At 39.1% G+C, this 19,973-nt stretch overlaps 1 protein-coding gene and 1 long non-coding RNA gene across 3 annotated transcripts in view; one reads left to right on the top strand and one right to left on the bottom strand.

The window, feature by feature from the left end:
* Nucleotides 1-14,799, top strand: part of LOC133545130 (MAGUK p55 subfamily member 7-like) — a 149,760-nt gene extending 134,961 nt beyond the window's left edge. For both annotated transcript variants that reach the window (XM_061890487.1, XM_061890486.1), the window contains 5 exons: nucleotides 1,544-1,624; nucleotides 1,695-1,788; nucleotides 1,952-2,060; nucleotides 6,574-6,717; nucleotides 14,422-14,799. In XM_061890487.1, the coding sequence (XP_061746471.1) occupies nucleotides 1,544-1,624; nucleotides 1,695-1,788; nucleotides 1,952-2,060; nucleotides 6,574-6,717; nucleotides 14,422-14,652 (659 nt within the window). In that variant the 3' untranslated portion in view covers nucleotides 14,653-14,799. The remainder of the gene's footprint in view (nucleotides 1-1,543; nucleotides 1,625-1,694; nucleotides 1,789-1,951; nucleotides 2,061-6,573; nucleotides 6,718-14,421) is intronic.
* LOC133545132 (uncharacterized) overlaps nucleotides 10,620-19,973 on the bottom strand; it is a 50,600-nt gene continuing 41,246 nt past the window's right edge. The window contains exon 4 of the long non-coding RNA XR_009804734.1: nucleotides 10,620-10,706. This is a non-coding gene — a long non-coding RNA (uncharacterized LOC133545132). The remainder of the gene's footprint in view (nucleotides 10,707-19,973) is intronic.

Below are 19,973 nucleotides of genomic sequence, written 5' to 3'. Positions count from 1 at the left end.
TGGACGTTTTGTCCTCTGAACCAATAAGGAAAAGAACTATACGGATTGTTCTAGGTGCAAAGTTGAAAAGCCAGCATCTGTGATGGTATGGGGGTGTATTAGTGCCCAAGGCATGGGTAACTTACACATCTGTGAAGGCACCATTAATGCTGAAAGGTACATACAGGTTTTGGAGAAACATATGTTGTCATCCAAGCGACGTTATCACGGACGCCGCTGCTTATTTCAGCAAAACAATGCCAAGAAAAGTGATACAACAGCATGACTTCATAGTAAAAGAGTGCAGGTACTAATCTGGTCTGCCTGTAGTCCAGACCTGTCTCCCATTGAAAATGTGTGGCGCAATATGAAGCATCTGTAAGTGCAAGTTAAAACTCTACTATGCCCAGCGAAAGCAATTTATCAACAACACCCGGAAACGCCACCCTCTTCGCTGGGCCCGAGCTTATATAAGATGGACTGATGCAAAGTGGAAAATTGTCCTGTGGTCTGACGAGTCCACATTTCTAATTGTTTTGGGAAAATGTGGACGTTTTGTCCTCTGAACCAATAAGGAAAATAACTATTTGATTGTCGTAGGCGCAAAGTTGAAAAGCCAGCATCTGTGACGGTATGGGGGTGTATTAGTGCCCAAGGCATGGGTAACTTACACATCTGTGAAGGCACCATTAATGCTGAAAGGTACATACAGGTTTTGGAGAAACATATGTTGTCATCCAAGCGACGTTATCACGGACGCCGCTGCTTATTTCAGCAAGACAATGGCAAGCCATGTGTTACAACAGCATGGCTTCATAGTAAAAGAGTGCGGGTACTAAACTGTACTGCCTGTAGTCCAGACCTGTCTCCCATTGAAAATGTGTGGCGCAATATGAAGCATCTGTAAGTGCAAGTTAAAACTCTACTATGCCAAGCGAAAGCAATTTATCAACAACACCCGGAAATGCCGCTGGCTTCGCTGGGCTGAGCTCATCTGAGATGGACTGATGCAAAGTGGAAAAGTGTTCTGTGGTCTGACAAGTCCGCATTTCAAATTGTTTTTGGAAAATGTGGACGTTTTGTCCTCTGAACCAATAAGGAAAAGAACTATTTGGATTGTTATAGGCGCAAAGTTGAAAAGCCAGCATCTGTGAAGGTATGGGGGTGTATTAGTGCCCAAGGCATGGGTAACTTGCACATCTGTGAAGGCACCATTAATGCTGAAAGGTACATACAGGTTTTGGAGAAACATATGTTGTCATCCAAGCGACGTTATCATGGACGCCCCTGCTTATTTCAGCAAGACAATGCCAAGCCACGTGTTACAACAGCGTGGCTTCATAGTAAAAGAGTGCGGGTACTAAACTGTAGTCCAGACCTGTCTCCCATTGAAAATGTGTGGCGCAATATGAAGCATCTGTAAGTGCACGTTAAAACTCTACTATGCCAAGCGAAAGCAATTTATCAACAACACCCAGAAACGCCGCCAGCTTCCCACACATACATAAATATATGTATACATATATTTTTTTAATGACATAAAAACCTTGCGTTCTGTCTTAAGGCCCCAGCGGTGTTGGAGTGAACGAACTGAAGCGAAGGCTCCTGATCTCAGATCCGGACCTCTACGGGGTAACCGTCCCATGTAAGGCAACAAGACCACCTGGTCCCTTTTTTTTTCCCCCTCCTGTAACGCCGGTTCTTTACCCTTTCAGACACCACGCGTGAGAAGAGAAGCCAAGAGACCGAAGGACTGGATTATCATTTTGTGTCGCTCCTCAAATTCGAGGAGGACATTCTCAACCACAGGTACATGCGCCGGTTTCCTTCCACCGCGTCGTTAAAATGTAGTCCTGGTCATTCTATACCGTTCAAGTCTAGTTTTGAAAGGAAAGTCCGCCCGTCTCTGCCATTTTTTTTTTTGTTCCTGGTTTTAATGTCCTTGTCTGGCCCCGTTAATGTCTGCTTTTAGGTTTCTAGACTACGGGAGATACAGAGGCCACTACTATGGAACAAGTCTGGACTCAGTTCGCCGGGTGATGGCCGAGGGCAAAGTGTGCCTCCTGGACCTGAACCCTAGTGTGAGTACAGTAAAAAATAATAAAAGGTATAAGGAAATAAAAATAGGGTTAAAAGGGAACTGCCACTTTTTGGGGGTAAATAGAATGGAATGGAGAAACAAAACCACAGTTTTTTTAAAGGTAAAATTCAAGGAACAGAGCTGCCATATTTGTTTTTTTTGTTTTTACTGTAATGAGGGCAAAGTATGCCTCCTGGACCTGAAAAAAATAATAAGTACAATGAAAATAAAAATAGAGTTAAAGGGGAGCTGCCACTTTTGGGGGTAAATAGAATGGAATGGAGGAACAAAACCACAGTTTTTTAATTAAGAGGTAAAATTCAAGCAACAGAGTTGCTATTTTTTGGGGGGTTTTCTACTATAATGAGGGCAAAGTGTGCCTCCTGGACCTGAACCCTAGCGTGAGTACAATAAAAAAATAACAATAATTACAATGAAAATAAAAATAGAGTTAAAGGGGAGCTGCCACTTTTGGGGGTAAATAGAATGGAATGGAGAAACAAAACCACTGTTTTTTTAGAGGTAAAATTCAAGCAACAGAGCTGCCAGTTTTTTGGGGGTTTTTCTACTATAACGAGGGCAAAGTGTGCCTCCTGGACCTGAACCCTAGTGTGAGTACAGTAAAAAATAATAAAAGGTATAAGGAAATAAAAATAGGGTTAAAAGGGAGCTGCCCCTTTTTGGGGGTAAATAGAATGGAATGGAGAAACAAAACCACTGTTTTTTTAGAGGTAAAATTCAAGCAACAGAGCTGCCATATTTGTTTTGGGGTTTTTTTTACTGTAATGAGGGAAAAGTATGCCTCCTGGACCTGAACCCTAGCGTGAGTACAGTAAAAAAAATAACAATAATTACAATGAAAATAAAAATAGAGTTAAAGGGGAGCTGTCACTTTTGGGGGTAAATAGAATGGAATGGAGAAACAAAACCACTGTTTTTTAATTTAGAGGTAAAATTCAAGCAACAGAGCTGCCAGTTTTTTGGGTTTTTTTCTACTATAACGAGGGCAAAGTGTGCCTCCTGGACCTGAACCCTAGCGTGAGTACAATAAAAAAATAACAATAATTACAATGAAAATAAAAATAGAGTTAAAGGGGAGCTGCCACTTTTGGGGGTAAATAGAATGGAATGGAGAAACAAAACCACTGATTTTTAATTTAGAGGTAAAATTCAAGCAACAGAGCTGCCAGTTTTTTGGGTTTTTTTCTACTATAAAGAGGGCAAAGTGTGCCTCCTGGACCTGAACCCTAGTGTGAGTACAGTAAAAAATAATAAAAGGTATAAGGAAATAAAAATAGGGTTAAAAGGGAGCTGCCACTTTCTGGGGGTAAATAGAATGGAATGGAGAAACAAAACCACTGTTTTATTAGAGGTAAAATTCAAGCAACAGAGCTGCTATTTTTTGGGTTTTTTTTCTACTGTAACGAGGGCAAAGTATGCATCCTGAACCTGAAAAAAATAAGTACGATGAAAACAAAAATAGGGTTAAAAGGGAGCTGCCACTTTTGAGGGTAAATGGAATGGAATGGAGAAACAAAACCACTGTTTTTTAATTAAGAGGTAAAATTCAAGCAACAGAGCTGCCAGTTTTTGTTTTTTTTCTACTATAACGAGGGCAAAGTGTGCCTCCTGGACCTGAACCCTAGTGTGAGTACAGTAAAAAATAATAAAAGGTATAAGGAAATAAAAATAGGGTTAAAAGGGAGCTGCCACTTTCTGGGGGTAAATAGAATGGAATGGAGAAACAAAACCACTGTTTTTTAATTAAGAGGTAAAATTCAAGCAACACAGCTGCCAGTTTTTTGTTTTTTTTTCTACTATAACAAGGGCAAAGTGTGCCTCCTGGACCTGAACCCTAGTGTGAGTACAGTAAAAAATAATAAAAGGTATAAGGAAATAAAAATAGGGTTAAAAGGGAGCTGCCACTTTCTGGGGGTAAATAGAATGGAATGGAGAAACAAAACCACTGTTTTATTAGAGGTAAAATTCAAGCAACAGAGCTGCTATTTTTTGGGGGTTTTTTCTACTGTAACGAGGGCAAAGTATGCATCCTGAACCTGAAAAAAATAATAAGTACAATGAAAATAAAAATAGGGTTAAAAGGGAGCTGCCACTTTTGGGGGTAAATGGAATGGAATGGAGAAACAAAACCACTGTTTTTTAATTAAGAGGTAAAATTCAAGCAAGAGAGGTGCTATTTTTTGTTGTTGTTTTTTTACTGTAACGAGGGCAAAGTGTGCCTCCTGGACCTGAACCCTAGCGTGAGTACAGTAAAAAATATAAGTAGTAAAAATTTTTTTAGAAAAGGCCGTAATTTGTCTGAAAAAACACTAACGTTGGAATATTGTGAGAGTTATCGAAGTTTTCAAAGTGAAGACGTCTTTGTTTACATTTTTTTCCCCCATGGGAAATAAGGAAATAAAAACAAGGTTAAAAGGGGAACTGCCACTTTTTGGGGGTAAATAGAATGGAATGGAGAAACAATACCACTGTTGTTGTTTTTTTTAGGTAAAATGTCTCAGAGTTTGTTTGTGACAAACCCCAAGATGCGGAGAAGGAGGCAGGCATTGAATAAGAAAACATGGTTTTAATTTACACTCTAAACAAAACCAAACACAGGGTACAAACAAAAAGCGCGTACGAGGCGGATAACAAACTAGGCTATGAACAAAAGACAGTAAGCTACACAAAGCTACCAAATATAGCTTACCGCTAAATTGAATGACACGACCCGAGCAACAATACATGGCAATAATCCAGCACTGACTGGAGGACAAAAGCAGGTAAAAATAGGAATCGGGCTGATTGACACCAGATGTGGCCAGGTGCCAAACAGCCGCAGCTGAGGGGAAACAGCGCTCAGGGAGAAAGACAGGAAACCAACAAAATAAGAGCGCTGACAGGAAATACTACACACACAGAAGAAAAATCTAGAACACAAACAAACTGTCAGGGGCAAGCCTGACAAAATTCAAGCAACAGAGCTGAGAGTTTGTTGTGTTTTTTTACTGTAACGAGGGCAAAGTGTGCCTCCTGGACCTGAATCCTAGTGTGAGTACAAGAACGGGATGTTTAAATAATAAGTAGTAAAAAAAATTTTTTTATAAAAAAAAGGCCGTAATCTGTCTGGAAAATCACTCACATTGGAATATCGAAGTAAAAATTTTTTTAAAGTGGAGACGTCTATATCTATATTTTTTTCCCACATGGGAAATAAGTTTAGAAAAATAGGTTTAAAGGGTAACTGCCACTTTTTGGGGGTAAATAGAATGGAATGGAGAAACAAAACCACAGTTTTTAAAGTCAAATTTAAAATTCAAGTTAAAGTTAAAGTACCAATGATTGTCTCACACACACACAAACACACACACATTCCTTGCATTTGACCCATCACCCTTGAACGCCCCCTGGGAGGTGAGGGGAGCAGTGAGCAGCAGCGGGTAATCCTCCTTTTTCATTGTCCCATTTACTCTCTGTAAAGCACCAGTTCCATTGGCAGCAAAACAGGCCCAGAGTATAATACTACCACCACCATGCTTGACGGTAGGCATAGTGTTCCTGGGATTAAAGGCTTAACCTTTTCTCCTCCAAACATATTCCTGGGTATTGTGGCCAAACAGCTCAATTTTTGTTTCATTAGACCACAGACCTTTCCTCTAGAAGTTCTTATCTTTGTCCATGTGATGTTGCATATTATGTTTAGTTGGTTTTCTGACATGGACTTGTTTCTTCAGCATTGTCCACACGTTTTAGTTAGGGACTTTGGGAATTCCATTCTAAAACCTTAATTCTAGCCTAATGTAGGCTTTCAATTACCACTTTTGACATGTTTTTGGGGTCATTGTCCTATCTGAACACCCAACACCGCCCAAAACCCAACCTCTGGGCTGATGATTATAGGTTTTGTCCTGAACAATTTGGAGGTAATCCTCCTTTTTCATTGTCCCATTTACTCTCTGTAAAGCACCAGTTCCATTGGCAGCAAAACAGGCCCAGAGTATAATACTACCACCACCATGCTTGACGGTAGGCATAGTGTTCCTGGGATTAAAGTCCTCACCTTTTCTCCTCCAAACATATTGCTGGGTATTGTGGCCAAACAGCTCCATTTTTGTTTCATCCGACGACAGAAATGTCCTCTAGAAGGTCTTATCTTTGTCCATGTGATGTCAGACAATACATAAGATGAGTGATTGTAAATAATGTCAACGAGATTAATCCATAATAAAATTATCTTCAAGAAAAAAGTAACTTTTTAATAAAAAAATTAAAAAAGCATTGAAAAACAACCCAAAAATGGTTCATAATTTTGACAACCCAGAAATTGCGTTAAAATAATACCCTTATAACCCCCCCAAAAAATGATTGCTCTCCATAAAAATAACACTCGCAACTCATAAATTATCAAAAATAACCCAGCATTTTTTTTTAAGTGTGCAGTCTACCACTACTTTAAAGAATATCTGAATAACGTATCAATTGTGTTCTTTTGTTTCTTCTTTCCGTCCGTCCAGAAGCTGAAGCGCATCTACACGCTTGAATTCAAGCCGTACGTGGTTTTTGTGAAGCCGCCGCGGGTGGAGGAGTTGCGCCTCAGCCGAAGGAGAGCCAAATTCCTCAGCGATGGAGAGGACTCGAACCAAGTCAGGATGTTCTCAGTAAGAACTGGTAGATGACAAACTGTATATTTATTCATACAATCACCTAAAACACACTTTAAAAGTGGTAAAGGAATGGCTAAATCAGGCTAGAATGAAGGTTTTAAAGAATGGCCTTCCCAAAGTCCCTGACTTAAACATGTGGACAATGCTGAAGAAACAAGTCCATGTCAGAAAACTAACAAATCATAATATGCAACATCACATGGACAAAGATAAGACCTTCTGGAGGAAAGGTCTGTGGTCTAATGAAACAAAAATTGAGCTGTTTGGCCACAATACCCAGCAATATGTTTGGAGGACAAAAGGTTAAGCCTTTAATCCCAGGAACACAATCCCTACTGTCAAGCATGGTGGTGGTAGTATTATGCTTTGGGCCTGTTTTGCTGCCAATGGAACTGGTGCTTTACAGAGAGTAAATGGGACAATGAAAAAGGATGATTACCTCCAAATTCTTCAGGACAAAACCTAAAATCATCAGCCCGGAGGTTGGGTTTTGGGCAGGGTTGGGTGTTCAGATAGGACAATGACCCCAAACACACGTCAAAAGTGGTAATTGAAAGCCTACATTAGGCTAGAATTAAGGTTTTAGAACGGCCCGCCCAAAGTCCCTGACTAAAACATGTAGACAATGCTGAAGAAACAAGTCCATGTCAGAAAACCAACAAAACATAATGTGCAACATCACATGGACAAAGATAAGAACTTCTGGAGGAAAGTTCTGTAGTCCGATGAAACAAAAATTGAGCTGTTTGGCCAAAATACCCAGCAATATGTTTGGAGGAGAAAAGGATAAGCCTTTAATCCCAGGAACACTATCCCTACTGTCAAGAATGGTGGTGGTAGTATTATGCTTTGGGCCTGTTTTGCTGCCAATGGAACTGGTGCTTTACAGAGAGTAAATGGGACAATGAAAAAGGAGGATTACCTCCAAATTCTTCAGGACAAAACCTAAAATCATCAGCCCGGAGGTTGGGTTTTGGGCGGGGTTGGGTGTTCAGATAGGACAATGACCCCAAAAACATGTCAAAAGTGGTAATTGAAAGCCTACATTAGGCTAGAATTAAGGTTTTAGAATGGAATTCCCAAAGTCCCTGACTAAAACGTGTGGACAATGCTGAAGAAACAAGTCCATGTCAGAAAACCAACTAAACATAATATGCAACATCACATGGACAAAGATAAGAACTTCTGGAGGAAAGTTCTGTAGTCCGATGAAACAAAAATTGAGCTGTTTGGCCACAATACCCAACAATATGTTTGGAGGAGAAAAGGTTACGCCTTTAATCCCAGGAACACTATGCCTACTGTCAAGCATGGTGGTGGTAGTATTATGATCTGGGCCTGTTTTGCTGCCAATGGAACTGGTGCTTTTCAGAGAGTAAATGGGACAATGAAAAAGGAGGATTACCTCCAAATTCTTCAGGACAAAACCTAAAATCATCAGCCCAGAGGTTGGGTTTTGGGCGCGGTTGGGTGTTCAGATAGGACAATGACCCCAAACACACGTCAAAAGTGGTAATTGAAAGCCTACATTAGGCTAGAATTAAGGTTTTAGAATGGCCCGCCCAAAGTCCCTGACTAAAACATGTAGACAATGCTGAAGAAACAAGTCCATGTCAGAAAACCAACAAAACATAATATGCAACATCACATGGACAAAGATAAGAACTTCTGGAGGAAAGTTCTGTAGTCCGATGAAACAAAAATTGAGCTGTTTGGCCAAAATACCCAAGAATATGTTTGGAGGAGAAAAGGTTAAGCCTTTAATCCCAGGAACACTATCCCTACTGTCAAGAATGGTGGTGGTAGTATTATGATCTGGGCCTGTTTTGCTGCCAATGGAACTGGTGCTTTAAATGGGACAAAGAAAAAGGAGGATTACCTCCAAATTCGGATATTTCAAGTACTTTTTGTGGCATGCTGACAAACATGTGTCCGTATATGTTCGACTCCACCTGTGTTTTGTGGAAAAAAACGCATGTGAGGTCACTTAAGTCCATCTGGCCCCTCAGTGGTTTTCACGTTGCCCTCGTTAAACCCCGTGAGGTCCCACACCTGTGTTTGCTGCGTGGTTGGAGGTCGGATAGTCCATGTCATCTAAGTCCAGCCTGTGTCGAGCGGTAGAAAATGGATGGATGGATTGTAAATAATTAGTCAAATGCAGCGTAGTTCCCCTTTAAAAGAGTATAAAAATCAATCCAGATATATGAAAAAGTGTTTTAAAAATTGTGTAATAGGAGTCTACATCTGTGTTGGCCCTGTGACGAGGTGGTGACTTGTCCAGGGCGTACCCCGCCTTACGCCCGAATGCAGCTAAGATAGGCTACAGCGACCCCAAAAGGGACAAACGGTAAAAAATGGATGGATGGACTGTAAACAATCGGTAAAATGCAGTGTAGTTCCCCTTTAAAAGAGTATAAAAATCAATCCAAATATATTAAAAAGTGTTTTAAAAATTGTGTAACAGGAGTCAACATCTGTGTTGGCCCTGTGATGAAGTGGCGACTTGTCCAGGGTGTATCCCACCTTCCACCCGAATGCAGCTAAGATTGGCTCCAGTGACTCAAAAGGGACAAACGGTAAAAAATGGACTGATGGACTGTAAACAATCGGTAAAATGCAGTGTAGTTCCCCTTTAAAAGAGTATAAAAATCAATCCAAATATATTAAAAAGTGTTTTAAAAATTGTGTAATAGGAGTCAACATCTGTGTTGGCCCTGTGATGAGGTGGCGACTTGTCCAGGATGTACTCTGCCTTCAACCCGAATGCAACTAAGAAATGCTCAAGCGACCTCCCACGACCCCAAAAGGGACAAGCGGTAAAAAATGGGAGGATATATTGTAAACAATCAGTAAAATGCAGTGTAGTTCCCCTTTAAAAGAGTATAAAAATCAATTCAAAAATATTAAAAAGTGTTTTAAAAATTGTGTAATAAGAGTCAACATCTGTGTTGGTCCTGTGACGTGGTGGCGACTTGTCCAGGGTGTATCCCGCCTTCCACCCGAATGCAGCTAAGATAGGCTACAGCGACCCCAAAAGGGACAAACGGTAAAAAATGGACTGATGGACTGTAAACAATCAGTAAAATGCAGTGTAGTTCCCCTTTAAAAGAGTATAAAAATCAATCCAGATGTATTAAAAAGTGTTTTAAAAATTGTGTAATAGGAGTCTACATCTGTGTTGGCCGAGTGATGAGGTGGCGACTTGTCCAGGATGTACTCTGCCTTCTACCCGAATGCAACTAAGAAAGGCTCAAGCGACCTCCCACGACCCCAAAAGGGACAAGCAGTAAAAAATGGGAGGATATATTGTAAACAATCAGTAAAATGCAGTGTAGTTCCCCTTTAAAAGAGTATAAAAATCAATCCAGATATATGAAAAAGTGTTTTAAAAATTGTGTAATAGGAGTCAACATCTGTGTTGGCCCTGTGACGAGGTGGTGACTTGTCCAGGGCGTACCCCGCCTTACGCCCGAATGCAGCTAAGATAGGCTACAGCGACCCCAAAAGGGACAAACGGTAAAAAATGGACTGATGGACTGTAAACAATCAGTAAAATGCAGTGTAGTTCCCCTTTAAAAGAGTATAAAAATCAATCCAAATATATTAAAAAGTGTTTTAAAAATTGTGTAATAGGAGTCTACATCTGTGTTGGCCCTGTGATGAGGTGGCGACTTGTCCAGGATGTACTCTGCCTTCTACCCGAATGCAACTAAGAAAGGCTCAAGCGACCTCCCACGACCCCAAAAGGGACAAGCAGTAAAAAATGGGAGGATATATTGTAAACAATCAGTAAAATGCAGTGTAGTTCCCATTTAAAAGAGTATAAAAATCAATCCAGATGTATTAAAAAGTGTTTTAAAAATTGTGTAATAGGAGTCAACATCTGTGTTGGCCCTGTGATGAAGTGGCGACTTGTCCAGGGTGTATCCCACCTTCCACCCGAATGCAGCTAAGATTGGCTCCAGTGACTCAAAAGGGACAAGCTGTAAAAAATGGATGGATGGATTGTAAACAATCGGTAAAATGCAGTGTAGTTCCCCTTTAAAAGAGTATAAAAATCAATCCAAATATATTAAAAAGTGTTTTAAAAATTGTGTAATAGGAGTCTACATCTGTGTTGGCCCAGTGATGAGGTGGCGACTTGTCCAGGATGTACTCTGCCTTCTACCCGAATGCAACTGAGAAAGGCTCAAGCGACCTCCCACGACCCCAAAAGGGACAAGCAGTAAAAAATGGGAGGATATATTGTAAACAATCAGTAAAATGCAGCGTAGTTCCCATTTAAAAGAGTATAAAAATCAATCCAGATATATGAAAAAGTGTTTTAAAAATTGTGTAATAGGAGTCAACATCTGCGTTGGTCCTGTGACGAGGTGGTGACTTGTCCAGGGCGTACCCCGCCTTACGCCCGAATGCAGCTAAGATAGGCTACAGCGACCCCAAAAGGGACAAACGGTAAAAAATGGACTGATGGACTGTAAACAATCAGTAAAATGCAGTGTAGTTCCCCTTTAAAAGAGTATAAAAATAAATCCAGATATATGAAAAAGTGTTTTAAAAATTGTGTAATAGGAGTCAACATCTGTGTTGGCCTTGTGATGAGGTGGCGACTTGTCCAGGATGTACTCTGCCTTCCGCCCGAATGCATCTAAGAAAGGCTCCAGCGACCTCCCGCGACCCCAAAAGGGACAAGCAGTAAAAAATGGGAGGATATATTGTAAACAATCAGTAAAATGCAGTGTAGTTCCCCTTTAAAAGAGTATAAAAATAAATTCAAAAAAAGAGTATAAAAATCAATTCAAAAATATTAAAAAGTGTTTTAAAAATTGTGTAATAAGAGTCAACATCTGTGTTGGTCCTGTGACGAGGTGGCGACTTGTCCAGGGTGTATCCCGCCTTCCACCCGAATGCAGCTAAGATAGGCTACAGCGACCCCAAAAGGGACAAACGGTAAAAAATGGACTGATGGACTGTAAACAATCAGTAAAATGCAGTGTAGTTCCCCTTTAAAAGAGTATAAAAATCAATCCAAATATATTAAAAAGTGTTTTAAAAATTGTGTAATAGGAGTCTACATCTGTGTTGGCCCTGTGATGAGATGGCGACTTGTCCAGGATGTACTCTGCCTTCTGCCCGAATGCATCTAAGACAGGCTCCAGCGACCTCCCGCGACCCCAAAAGGGACAAGCGGTAAAAAATGGGAGGATATATTGTAAACAATCGGTAAAATGCAGTGTAGCTCCCATTTAAAATTTACAAAAATCAATCCAGATATATTCAAAAGCATTTTAAAAATTGTGTAATAGGAGTCTACATCTGTGTTGGCCCAGTGATGAGGTGGCGACTTGTCCAGGATGTACTCTGCCTTCTACCCGAATGCAACTAAGAAAGGCTCAAGCAACCTCCCACGACCCCAAAAGGGACAAGCAGTAAAAAATGGGAGGATATATTGTAAACAATCAGTAAAATGCAGTGTAGTTCCCCTTTAAAAGAGTATAAAAATCAATTCAAAAATATTAAAAAGTGTTTTAAAAATTGTGTAATAAGAGTCAACATCTGTGTTGGTCCTGTGACGAGGTGGCGACTTGTCCAGGGTGTATCCCGCCTTCCACCCGAATGCAGCTAAGTAAGATAGGCTACAGCGACCCCAAAAGGGACAAACGGTAAAAAATGGACTGATGGACTGTAAACAATCAGTAAAATGCAGTGTAGTTCCCCTTTAAAAGAGTATAAAAATCAATCCAAATATATTAAAAAGTGTTTTAAAAATTGTGTAATAGGAGTCAACATCTGTGTTGGGCCAGTGATGAGGTGGCGACTTGTCCAGGATGTACTCTGCCTTCCGCCCGAATGCATCTAAGAAAGGCTCAAGCGACCTCCCACGACCCCAAAAGGGACAAGCGGTAAAAAATGGGAGGATATATTGTAAACAATCAGTAAAATGCAGTGTAGTTCCCCTTTAAAAGAGTATAAAAATCAATCCAGATGTATTAAAAAGTGTTTTAAAAATTGTGTAATAGGAGTCAACATCTGTGTTGGCCCTGTGATGAAGTGGCGACTTGTCCAGGGTGTATCCCGCCTTCCACCCGAATGCAGCTAAGATAGGCTACAGCGACCCCAAAAGGGACAAACGGTAAAAAATGGACTGATGGACTGTAAACAATCAGAAAAATGCAGTGTAGTTCCCCTTTAAAAGAGTATAAAAATCAATCCAAATATATTAAAAAGTGTTTTAAAAATTGTGTAATAGGAGTCAACATCTGTGTTGGTCCTGTGACGAGGTGATGACTTGTCCAGGGCGTACCCCGCCTTACGCCCGAATGCAGCTAAGATAGGCTACAGCAACCCCAAAAGGGACAAACGGTAAAAAATGGACTGATGGACTGTAAACAATCAGTAAAATGCAGTGTAGTTCCCCTTTAAAAGAGTATAAAAATCAATCCAGATGTATTAAAAAGTGTTTTAAAAATTGTGTAATAGGAGTCAACATCTGTGTTGGCCCAGTGATGAAGTGGCGACTTGTCCAGGGTGTATCCTGCCTTCCACCCGAATGCAGCTAAGATAGGCTACAGCGACCCCAAAAGGGACAAGCGGTAAAAAATGGATGGATGGACTGTAAACAATCGGTGAAATGCAGTGTAGTTCCCCTTTAAAAGAGTATAAAAATCAATCCAAATATATTAAAAAGTGTTTTAAAAATTGTGTAATAGGAGTCAACATCTGTGTTGGCCCTGTGACGAGGTGGCGACTTGTCCAGGGTGTATCCCGCCTTCCACCCGAATGCAACTAAGAAATGCTCAAGCGACCTCCCACGACCCCAAAAGGGACAAGCGGTAAAAAATGGGAGGATATATTGTAAACAATCAGTAAAATGCAGTGTAGTTCCCCTTTAAAAGAGTATAAAAATCAATTCAAAAATATTAAAAAGTGTTTTAAAAATTGTGTAATAAGAGTCAACATCTGTGTTGGTCCTGTGACGAGGTGGCGACTTGTCCAGGGTGTATCCTGCCTTCCACCCGAATGCAGCTAAGATAGGCTACAGCGACCCCAAAAGGGACAAACGGTAAAAAATGGACTGATGGACTGTAAACAATCAGTAAAATGCAGTGTAGTTCCCCTTTAAAAGAGTATAAAAATTAATCCAAATATATTAAAAAGTGTTTTAAAAATTGTGTAATAGGAGTCTACATCTGTGTTGGCCCAGTGATGAGGTGGCGACTTGTCCAGGATGTACTCTGCCTTCTACCCGAATGCAACTAAGAAAGGCTCAAGCGACCTCCCACGACCCCAAAAGGGACAAGCAGTAAAAAATGGGAGGATATATTGTAAACAATCAGTAAAATGCAGTGTAGTTCCCCTTTAAAAGAGTATAAAAATCAATTCAAAAATATTAAAAAGCGTTTTAAAAATTGTGTAACAGGAGTCAACATCTGTGTTGGCCCTGTGACGAAGTGGCGACTTGTCCAGGGTGTATCCCACCTTCCACCCAAATGCAGCTAAGATTGGCTCCAGTGACTCAAAAGGGACAAGCTGTAAAAAATGGATGGATGGATTGTAAACAATCGGTAAAATGCAGTGTAGTTCCCCTTTAAAAGAGTATAAAAATTAATCCAGATGTATTAAAAAGTGTTTTAAAAATGGTGTAATAGGAGTCCACATCTGTGATGAGGTGTAAAGTGTTTTTTTCTTGTTTGGCAGGAGGAAGATTTTGAGGACATGATAGATTGTGCCCAAAGCATGGAAGCCCAGCACGGCCACATGTTTGAGGCGCTGGTCGTTAACGGGGACGTGACCACGGCCTTCAGGGAGCTCAAGGCGGACCTAAGAAGCCTCCAGGAGAAGGAAGTGCGCTGGATTCCTGCGGAGTGGCTCCGCCTCTCACCGGTCATGGCGAGGAGGAGTTGCGGACTTCTGGCCGGATGGATTTGAACTTTAGTTGGACGCCGCGGGAAAAATGGCGTATTTTAACATCGCCGATTTTTGAATTTTTATTTCATGATTATTTTTTTTTTAATTATGACATTGGTTATTTCGATGAGAAAAAGGATAAAATGTTGTATAATTTTGTGATTTTTTTTTTTATATATTGTATTTTTTTTCTCCTTAAATGACATTTATTGATTATTTCAAAAAAAAAAAAAAAAAAGAAAGAAACATTTAAAGGACAAATTATTGTATAATTTTGTGAATTTTTTGTTAATTTTGGGGGGAGTCCAAAAAATATATTTTATTTTATTTTATTTTTCTTAAATGACATTCATTGATTATTTTTAAAACAAAAAAGAAAATGTTAAAGGACAAAATGTCGTATAATTTTGTAAAATAAGTGTTAATTTTGGGGGATTAAAAAAAAAATATATATCTATATATATATATATATATATATATATAGATATATTTTTTTTTCTTAAATGACATTCATCGATTATTTCTAAAACAAAACAGAAAAGGTTAAAGGACAAAATGTTGTATAATTTTGTGAAATTATTGTTAATTTTTGGGGGGGATTTTAAAAATATATATATTTTTTTCATTTTTTTTTCTTAAATGACATTCATTTATTGATTATTTTTAAAACAAAAAAGAAAATGTTAAAGGACAAAATGTTGTATAATTTTGTAAAATTATTTTTAATTTTGGGGGGATTTTAAGAAATATATATATTTTTTTTTTTCTTAAATGACTCATTGATTATTCCTAAAAAAAAAAAAAAAAAGAAAGAAAAAATGTTAAAAGACAATATTTTATAATTTTGTAAAATTATTGTTAATTTTGAGGGGATGTTAAGAAATATATATATATATATATATATAGATATATATATATTTTTTTTCTTAAATGACTCATTGATTATTCCTAAAAAAAAAAAAGAAAAAATGTTAAAAGACAATATTTTATAATTTTGTTAAATTATTGTTAATTTTGGGGGGATTTTAAGAAATATATATATATTTTTTCTTAAATGACTCATTGATTATTCCTAAAAAAAAAGAAAAAATGTTAAAAGACAATATTTTATAATTTTGTTAAATTATTGTTAATTTTAGGGGGATTTTTAGAAATATATATATTTTTTTTTCTTAAATGACTCATTGATTATTCCTAAAAAAAAAAAAAAAAAAGAAAAAATGTTAGACAATGTTTTATAATTTTGTGAAATTCTTTTTAATTTTGGGGGGATTTAAAATATTTTTTTATTTTTTTTCTTACATGACATTCATTATTTCTAAAAAAAAAAAATGTTAAAGGACAAAATATTCTAACAATAATTTCACAAAATTATACAATATTTTGTCCTTAAGCATTTTTTTTTAAATAATCAATAAATGTCATGTAAGAAACAAATTAAGATTTTTTTTTTTTTTAATGAAGAAATACAATTTTTTTAAAACCCCCCAAAGTTATAATTTTGTGAAAATGTTCATTTTGGGGGGGATTTAGAAGAAATTTATTTTATTAATGTTTTTCCTTACATGAATGTGAAACTTTAAACATGTAACTGTAAACATGTTTGAAAAATTCCCATGTAATTTTTTATTATCATCAAATTTTTACATAGTTTTTTTCTTCTTCTTTCTACAGATCAATAGGTTAGTATAGTACGATGCTTTCTGCAGGTTAGTATAGTACGATGCTTTCTGCAGGTTAGTATAGTACGATGCTTTCTGCAGGTTAGTATAGTGCGATGCTTTCTGCAGGTTAGTATAGTACGATGCTTTCTGCAGGTTAGTATAGTACGATGTTTTCTGCAGGTTAGTATAGTGCGATGCTTTCTGCAGGTTAGATTAGTGCGATGCTTTCTGCAGGTTAGTATAGTGCGATGCTTTCTGCAGGTTAGTATAGTGCGATGCTTTCTGCAGGTTAGTATAGTACGATGCTTTCTGCAGGTTAGTATAGTACGATGCTTTCTGCAGGTTAGTATAGTGTGATGCTTTCTGCAGGTTAGTATAGTACGATGCTTTCTGCAGGTTAGTATAGTACGATGCTTTCTGCAGGTTAGTATAGTGCGATGCTTTCTGCAGGTTAGTATAGTACGATGCTTTCTGCAGGTTAGTATAGTACGATGCTTTCTGCAGGTTAGTATAGTGCGATGCTTTCTGCAGGTTAGTATAGTGCGATGCTTTCTGCAGGTTAGTATAGTGCGATGCTTTCTGCAGGTTAGTATAGTGCGATGCTTTCTGCAGGTTAGTATAGTGCGATGCTTTCTGCAGGTTAGTATAGTACGATGCTTTCTGCAGGTTAGTATAGTGCGATGCTTTCTGCAGGTTAGTATAGTACGATGCTTTCTGCAGGTTAGTATAGTGCGATGCTTTCTGCAGGTTAGTATAGTGCGATGCTTTCTGCAGGTTAGTATAGTGCGATGCTTTCTGCAGGTTAGTATAGTGCGATGCTTTCTGCAGGTTAGTATAGTGCGATGCTTTCTGCAGGTTAGTATAGTACGATGCTTTCTGCAGGTTAGTATAGTGCGATGCTTTCTGCAGGTTAGTATAGTGCGATGCTTTCTGCAGGTTAGTATAGTGCGATGATTTCTGCAGGTTAGTATAGTACGATGCTTTCTGCAGGTTAGTATAGTACGATGCTTTCTGCAGGTTAGTATAGTACGATGCTTTCTGCAGGTTAGTATAGTGCGATGCTTTCTGCAGGTTAGTATAGTACGATGCTTTCTGCAGGTTAGTATAGTGCGATGCTTTCTGCAGGTTAGTATAGTGCGATGCTTTCTGCAGGTTAGAATAGTACGATGCTTTCTGCAGGTTAGTATAGTGCGATGCTTTCTGCAGGTTAGTATAGTGCGATGCTTTCTGCAGGTTAGTATAGTGCGATGCTTTCTGCAGGTTAGTATAGTACGATGCTTTCTGCAGGTTAGTATAGTGCGATGCTTTCTGCAGGTTAGTATAGTGCGATGCTTTCTGCAGGTTAGTATAGTGCGATGCTTTCTGCAGGTTAGTATAGTGCGATGATTTCTGCAGGTTAGTATAGTACGATGCTTTCTGCAGGTTAGTATAGTGCGATGCTTTCTGCAGGTTAGTATAGTGCGATGCTTTCTGCAGGTTAGTATAGTACGATGCTTTCTGCAGGTTAGTATAGTGCGATGATTTCTGCAGGTTAGTATAGTACGATGCTTTCTGCAGGTTAGTATAGTGCGATGCTTTCTGCAGGTTAGTATAGTACGATGCTTTCTGCAGGTTAGTATAGTGCGATGCTTTCTGCAGGTTAGTATAGTGCGATGCTTTCTGCAGGTTAGTATAGTACGATGCTTTCTGCAGGTTAGTATAGTGCGATGCTTTCTGCAGGTTAGTATAGTACGATGCTTTCTGCAGGTTAGTATAGTACGATGCTTTCTGCAGGTTAGTATAGTACGATGCTTTCTGCAGGTTAGTATAGTACGATGCTTTCTGCAGGTTAGTATAGTACGATGCTTTCTGCAGGTTAGTATAGTACGATGCTTTCTGCAGGTTAGTATAGTACGATGCTTTCTGCAGGTTAGTATAGTACGATGCTTTCTGCAGGTTAGTATAGTACGATGCTTTCTGCAGGTTAGTATAGTACGATGCTTTCTGCAGGTTAGTATAGTGCGATGCTTTCTGCAGGTTAGTATAGTGCGATGCTTTCTGCAGGTTAGTATAGTGCGATGATTTCTGCAGGTTAGTATAGTACGATGCTTTCTGCAGGTTAGTATAGTACGATGCTTTCTGCAGGTTACTATAGTGCGATGCTTTCTGCAGGTTAGTATAGTGCGATGCTTTCTGCAGGTTAGTATAGTGCGATGCTTTCTGCAGGTTAGTATAGTACGATGCTTTCTGCAGGTTAGTATAGTACGATGCTTTCTGCAGGTTAGTATAGTGCGATGCTTTCTGCAGGTTAGTATAGTGCGATGCTTTCTGCAGGTTAGTATAGTACGATGCTTTCTGCAGGTTAGTATAGTACGATGTTTTCTGCAGGTTAGTATAGTGCGATGCTTTCTGCAGGTTAGTATAGTGCGATGCTTTCTGCAGGTTAGTATAGTACGATGCTTTCTGCAGGTTAGTATAGTACGATGTTTTCTGCAGGTTAGTATAGTGCGATGCTTTCTGCAGGTTAGATTAGTGTGATGCTTTCTGCAGGTTAGTATAGTACGATGCTTTCTGCAGGTTAGTATAGTGCGATGCTTTCTGCAGGTTAGTATAGTGCGATGCTTTCTGCAGGTTAGTATAGTACGATGCTTTCTGCAGGTTAGTATAGTACGATGCTTTCTGCAGGTTAGTATAGTGCGATGCTTTCTGCAGGTTAGTATAGTGCGATGCTTTCTGCAGGTTAGTATAGTACGATGCTTTCTGCAGGTTAGTATAGTGCGATGCTTTCTGCAGGTTAGTATAGTGCGATGCTTTCTGCAGGTTAGTATAGTACGATGCTTTCTGCAGGTTAGTATAGTGCGATGCTTTCTGCAGGTTAGTATAGTGCGATGCTTTCTGCAGGTTAGTATAGTACGATGCTTTCTGCAGGTTAGTATAGTGCAACGCTTTCTGCAGGTTAGTATAGTACGATGCTTTCTGCAGGTCAGTATAGTACGATGCTTTCTGCAGGTTAGTATAGTGCGATGATTTCTGCAGGTTAGTATAGTACGATGCTTTCTGCAGGTTAGTATAGTGCGATGCTTTCTGCAGGTTAGTATAGTACGATGCTTTCTGCAGGTTAGTATAGTGCGATGCTTTCTGCAGGTTAGTATAGTACGATGCTTTCTGCAGGTTAGTATAGTGCGATGCTTTCTGCAGGTTAGTATAGTGCGATGATTTCTGCAGGTTAGTATAGTGCGATGCTTTCTGCAGGTTAGTATAGTACGATGCTTTCTGCAGGTTAGTATAGTGCGATGCTTTCTGCAGGTTAGTATAGTACGATGCTTTCTGCAGGTTAGTATAGTACGATGCTTTCTGCAGGTCAGTATAGTACGATGCTTTCTGCAGGTTAGTATAGTACGATGCTTTCTGCAGGTTAGTATAGTACGATGCTTTCTGCAGGTTAGTATAGTACGATGCTTTCTGCAGGTCAGTATAGTACGATGCTTTCTGCAGGTCAGTATAGTACGATGCTTTCTGCAGGTTAGTATAGTGCGATGCTTTCTGCAGGTCAGTATAGTACGATGCTTTCTGCAGGTTAGTATAGTACGATGCTTTCTGCAGGTTAGTATAGTACGATGCTTTCTGCAGGTTAGTATAGTGCGATGCTTTCTGCAGGTTAGTATAGTGCGATGCTTTCTGCAGGTTAGTATAGTGCGA

The sequence above is a fragment of the Nerophis ophidion genome, linkage group LG28, assembly GCF_033978795.1.
Source record: "Nerophis ophidion isolate RoL-2023_Sa linkage group LG28, RoL_Noph_v1.0, whole genome shotgun sequence".
Classification (NCBI taxonomy): Eukaryota; Metazoa; Chordata; class Actinopteri; order Syngnathiformes; family Syngnathidae; genus Nerophis; species Nerophis ophidion.
The sequence above is the reverse complement of the archived record's forward strand: the minus strand, read 5'-3'. Positions and strand labels throughout refer to the sequence as shown.